Source organism: Equus asinus, chromosome 13, assembly GCF_041296235.1.
Source record: "Equus asinus isolate D_3611 breed Donkey chromosome 13, EquAss-T2T_v2, whole genome shotgun sequence".
Classification (NCBI taxonomy): Eukaryota; Metazoa; Chordata; class Mammalia; order Perissodactyla; family Equidae; genus Equus; species Equus asinus.
In genome coordinates this window covers 8,335,511-8,341,510 of record NC_091802.1, presented here as the reverse complement: position 1 = coordinate 8,341,510, position 6,000 = coordinate 8,335,511, and the positions used below count along the sequence as shown (strand labels likewise).

Sequence of the window (6,000 nt, the reverse complement as noted above, 5' to 3'; positions counted from 1 at the left end):
ACCCAAATCAAACTGGCTTCAGGCTTCTCTTCAACACTAAGTTTCAGAAAACAATGGAATGATTTCTATAGATGCGTGAGGGGAAAACAAGTATTACTCTAAAATGTTATACCTACTTAGTTCTGGACTGGAAATATGGATGTGGGAGCTATTAGCATAAAGGGAAGAACTGCTGCCTTGGATGAGTAAGTTCACACAAGGAGAGATAGTAAAGTGAGAAGACCAGAAGGTCTGAGTCAGATGCGTAAGCAATGCCAAGCCAATATTGAAGGGATAGGCAAAAACAGAATAGTCAAAGGGAATGAAAGGAAGCAGCCAAGAAGAGGGTAATTGTCAGGGAAATAAGAATCTAGAACTTTTCTACACCGTGAATCTGGAATCTACTGGGTTGAAGAGAGCCAAGAAGTACAGTAAGGTAAGGGCTGACTACTGCCTACTGAATTTGATGACAAAGAAGCCACTAGTAATAGCCTTAATTATAAAATTTGTAAAATTTAATCAATGAAAAATTTAAAGACATCTGATGTGTACTTTTATAAATCTAATGAATCACTAGCTTTTAAATGAATAATAATACATTTGTTCCCAGTAACTGAGATGAATTGCCCCATAACATTCAGAGTACAAGAAATGGCACATCCCTTTTTATTTTTTTTAATTGCGAAGTATATCATACGTACACAAAGAAGTATGTAATATACATGTACAGTTTAAGAATGATAAAATGAAAACCTATAAGCCAAGTTAAGAAATAAAACCTTACGAAGTACATAAAAGGCCCCTGTGTGTCCCTCACCACCCCAGGCCTCTTTTCCCCTCTGCCCCTGAAAAGTGATCAAAATCTGAATTTGGTGATAATCATTCCCGTACTCTTCTCTAGATTATTTCCTATGTATGTCTGTCTAACAAAATATTGTTTGTTTTGTTTGGTTTAAAACTTCTAATAAATATAATATTGAATGCATTCACCTACAGCTTGCCTTTTTTGTTTAACATTATGCTTTGAAATTCATCCATGTTGATGCACGCAGCTACAGTCCATTCATTTTCAATGCTGTATAGTATTTCATGCTATGAATAGTATACACCACAATTTATTTATCCATCCTATCACTGATGAACACTTGGTTTGTTCCCCATGATTTTGCTCTTATGAACAATGGACCAATTAATATTCCTTTACATGTCTCCTGGATGGAGCTCCGAGTAGCCTGTCCTCTCCTTCTATACATGTATCCAATACATCTGCCCATTTGTGTCTGATGTCTTCATTTACTGGCATCCAAGATGGTCAAAAGGAAACTATTCTAACAACGCATGCACATTCTTTGAATTAAAATTTCATCATTATTTTGAATATTTGATATGGAAAAGTTGATTTAGATTCAATATCCATTAGCAAGATCACAAGAAATTTCAACATAATATTTGTCAGGGAAGAAAAGAAAGAGCTGTTAGATTCTGTAAATATAATATCAACTGTTCATTTTTGAATGATTGTAAAAGGCTTTAAATTTTGCATTACTTGTGTGAACAAATTTATTGTCAATGATGACTATGCAGAATTTAAAGAGATTATTATTGAAAAATGTTCAACAGGAACTGGGCATAGCCACTTCAAGCAAAAACTCTTATATAAAAAAATGCTATGCTCGTGGAAGCAAGTTCAAGTTTCTAATTTAAAAATGGAAATTATTTCATCTGAACAGTTACATAAATTCAACATCTTCCTTGACACATTTTGTAGTAGCCAGCCTCTGAGAAGGAACCCAACAATTCTTGTCCCCTGGTATTCACGTCCTGGTGTAGTTCTCTTTTAGATTGACTAGGGTGGACCTCTGAAACTAATAGCATTATTGCAGAAATGTTGGTGTGTGACTTCTAAGACTAGGTCATAAGAGACAATGTGGCTTATGCCTTGCTCTCTCTTAAATCACTTGGTCTAGGTGGAGCCAGCCATAGTGTTATGAGGACATTCAAGCACCCAACGGAGAGCCCCATGTGCTGAGACACTGAAGCCTCCTGCCAACAGCCAGCACTGACTCACCAGCCATGTGAGTGAGCCATCCTGGAAGCGGCTCCTCCAGACCCAGTCAAGCAAGAGGATGCATCTTTTCTAAAACATTTTGAGAGATCCTGAGCCAGAACCATCCAGATAAGCTGCTCCCAAATTCCTAACCCATCATAAACTATGTGAGATAATAAATGTGTATTGCTATTTTAAGCTGATAACTTTTAGGGTGATTTGTTACATAGTAATAGATAGCTAATACACTTGTTATTTTATTTTCCTTACCATAATTACACAATATAAAGACAATGTCGATTGTTTTCAATAAATCCTAAATCTCCTTCTAAAATGGAGATAAGCTGTGCTGTTGGGAAAAAAAAAAAAGCAAAAGCTGGGATTGCCAGTGTTCTGGAGCTGTCACTCTCAGACAGACACCTTCAAGTCATCTTCACAAGCTCCTATGTTTCTACTTTTCTGTATATTGAGGCAAAGGGACAAAAAGGACAAAGGGCAAAATAGACCATGGTGGGGGTATTAGAAACTTTATTTGAAAGGTTTACAGGAAGTTAATGGGCCTGAATTCACTCTCTCTATAAAGCATGATGAGGATTGACACATTTGGAGGCCTTAAGCATTAAAACAATAACGATGCCTTGCTATGTGCAAAATAAAAACTACAAAACTATGATGTGTGTAAGAGGCCTCCCACATCTCTATTTTCCCACGATGCTTTTTTTGAAATGTCAGTTATCAAATTCATCTTAAAAATCATTTTAGTGTCTCTGTTTTGTCTCTGTACTCATAGTTGGTCCAATAACGCTGTTTAATCTAGCAATGATAAAACACTCTTTACAAACATAAAGATCCATTTTCTAACGTGAACACTGTTGATCATACCACCTCCTGTGCCCCAGTTATCATGAAATCAATCATTTTACCTTCCAGCTACTAGCTTTTCCCGAGGGGCTCTTGTTAGCCAAGCTACCTTTGATAAATGCTTATTCTGTTAATATTCCTTTGAAGCCCATTATGAACACCCCTTTTACCCAGAAACTGCAGTCTCTGGTTGGTGACTAAAATCAGGGCGGTAGGGCAGAGGGGAACTCATCTCAGACCTGCAGGCCTCCTGATACCCAGGTTGTCCCTTTCTTTGTCCCATTCTCACCTTACATGCATGCAAAGGGCCAACCTATTTATATCCTCATCGTGGAGAAGGATTCAGCAGGCAACAAGTGCTACTTTCTGAGGTCAGCAAAGGTGTTTCACAATATCCCTTTTCAAAAACAAGATCCAGATATACGGCAGGGACGGGGCTCTGAACATCCTGCATACGGAAAAGTGCTTTGCTGCATTTAAGAAGAACTGATTGGGGCCAAACTCATGGAAATCAAAGTGATCTCACAGTTTGAGCCCCCATTTGTTAGATTAAGCACACACTTAAGGCATGGATAAAGCAGGAGCCTAAAAAACCTTTTATTTTTTTAATAATTGATGTTAAAATTCTGAAGCTGAGCTATGCAGTATGATAGCTACTAGCCACATGTGACTAATTTCAAATTAATTAAAATTAAACACAAAATGCAGTTCCTCAGTCGCACCAGTAATTTCAAATGCTCAATAGCCACATAAGCACTGTTCTAAAGTATTTAAGTTATCGTGGAAAAGAAATTAAAAACTTCAGTGAATTCCCTTACATCTATTTTATGATTTGACACTGTTTTCAAGTTTGAGTTACACATTTGGGGAATTGGCAGGAGAACCATAATATTTTCAGAGTCTGGAGACCTGTAAAGAATTTAATCTGATCGTAGCCAGCAGGATCCTTCACAGCATTCATATCCTTGACCACCCCTCCACGCCCCCCATCAATAAACCATTGCCCTGGACAGTCACCCTTGCGCACCTCTCATCCAAAAGACCGACATTTAATAGGAGCTTCCGCTAGTTTCCTAGCAACGGCGACGCGAGCCCGCCCCTTCCCCCGCCGTCCCTCTCCTACCTTATTAGACTGGAAGGGGCGGGGCCTGGAGTCCTGTGTCCAATAGGAGGGGAGCGGGGGAGGGAGTCCCGGCCGCGTCCCCGTCGCCAGGGAAACCACTGCAGCTGGAGGCCGCGCGATGCCGAGCGCCGAGGAGCGGGCCGCGCTGGCTGAGCAGAACGCGGCCGAGGAGCCCGGCGCGGACCCGCGACTGCGACTCCTGGGGGCCTGCGTGGCCCAGAGCCTGCGGCCGGCTGCGGGCGCGTGGGAGCGCTGCGCGGGCACGGCCGAGGCGGAGCAGCTGCTCCACGCCTTCCTGGGCCACGATGCTGCGGAGGGGCCGCGGCCGCTGCTGGTGGTGCGGCCCGGGCCCGGGGGCCTGGCGGTGCGGCCGGGGCTGGACGCGGGACCCGAGTCCGGCCCGCCTCGTGCTAAGGGGCTCTTTTTCCTGCGCACCAGGCCCGAGCCGCCGGGCCCCAACAGCCTCCGCGGCGCAGTGCTCTGCGGGGACGTGCCCGCGGCGCCTCTGGAGCACCTGGCCGCGCTGTTCTCCGAGGTGAGGGTGGGTTGGTGGCCCCGCGCCGGCTTCAACTGGGGAGGGGGAGGGGGCGGAGACATGGGCGGAGGCGATGCCAGAGGGGAGGGGCCAGATGTAGAGGGGCGGGGCCACGGGAGAGGGAAGGCTTGAAGGGGAGTTTGAGGAGTCCAAGGGAAGTGAGAGGTGGTGGGGGCGGGGCCAGAGAGGGGGCGGAGCTGGATGGAAACAGGCCTGGAGAGGGCATCTGAGACGAGGGTGAGCTTAGATGGGAGCTGAGGGGAATCTGAGTAGGGGCCATGCCACAGTGAGCATGCGAAGGAGCTAAGGCTTCCTTCAGCCCTGGTCTGTGTCCAAGCCTCAGGCAAGGGGAGGCTGGAGTCTGAAGAGTGCCTAGGTCCTGAGCTCCTTTTAAGGCGGTCTCTCTAATCCATCCTGTGGACTGGGGAAGACGGGAAGTGGTGAACAGAGGGTCATTTCTATTGGGTCAGGGAGGCGGAGGAGCTGAAAGTCTAGGAACAGTTGTTACTTCCGGAGAAGAGTTCGAAGAGGGAGGTGGTTTGGTTTTGATGTTCGTCTCATTCGTTCATCACACAACCATTTACTAAAGGTCATCTCTGCGCCAAGGCAAGAAGTTAGGGCATCCAATTGGAAATATCCAACAGACGTTTGGAGGGGTCTGCCTGGAGCTCAGGGAGGAAGGTCCCTGGAGATGTGGATTATGGGATGCTTCAGTGGCACCATAGCGGAAGCCTGGAGAATGCAGATTTCCGAGGGGGTACCCAGGAGAGAGTCTTGGGGCATTTAGGCCTTTCTGAAATGGGAGTGAACTTCTCTGCAAGTCTGGTGTGTGTGCTTGATGGAGGCTTGATGCCCTGGATCCTGCGGGTTGTGAAATAAGTATTTACAGAGTACTGGCTATATGATGTTTCGTGTGATAGGTGCTATGGGGAATACAAAAGAAATAGAAGACAAGATCTCACCCATGAAATTAATCATATATTTATCCAAAACTAGTGTCACTGAGGTGGAGGTAGAGCTTACCTAAAGTCGACCCCAGTGCTGGAACCAGATCCTGCAGGCGCCCAGCTCTATCAAGTGTCAGCCCTACAGTTGCTTTCTCAGGAGGCTATGGGTGGGGGGTTTCCAGGGAAGGGGCTAGGGTGACAGAGGAGCTCTCAGGGGGTCCAAGGAAACTAGGTTTCTCAGTAGAGAGGGAAGTATTTCAGTATTTCAGCTTTACTGCTGTGCATTGTCTGAACACCATCGCTACAGAAGTCCAAGCTTGGATCAAATGCCCTAATGAATGATAATAATAGAAAGAAGTGCCATTGGGTTCAGAGGAGAGAGAGATGCATATGGTCTGAGATCCATACTTAGCCTCAAGTGCTGAACTGGCTCCCAAACAGAGAGAAGGAATAGGATAAATAGAGAGCAAGGTAACTTTCAAGGTGTGAGGAGCAGAGTGAACAAAGG

General features: G+C 45.0%; 1 protein-coding gene across 1 annotated transcript in view; it reads left to right on the top strand.

The window, feature by feature from the left end:
• The first annotated feature begins 4,104 nt into the window (after positions 1 to 4,104).
• Positions 4,105 to 6,000, top strand: part of DNAH9 (dynein axonemal heavy chain 9) — a 326,432-nt gene continuing 324,536 nt past the window's right edge. The window contains exon 1 of the mRNA XM_070482321.1: positions 4,105 to 4,545. Coding sequence (XP_070338422.1) covers positions 4,129 to 4,545 — 417 coding nt within the window. The 5' untranslated portion in view covers positions 4,105 to 4,128. The remainder of the gene's footprint in view (positions 4,546 to 6,000) is intronic.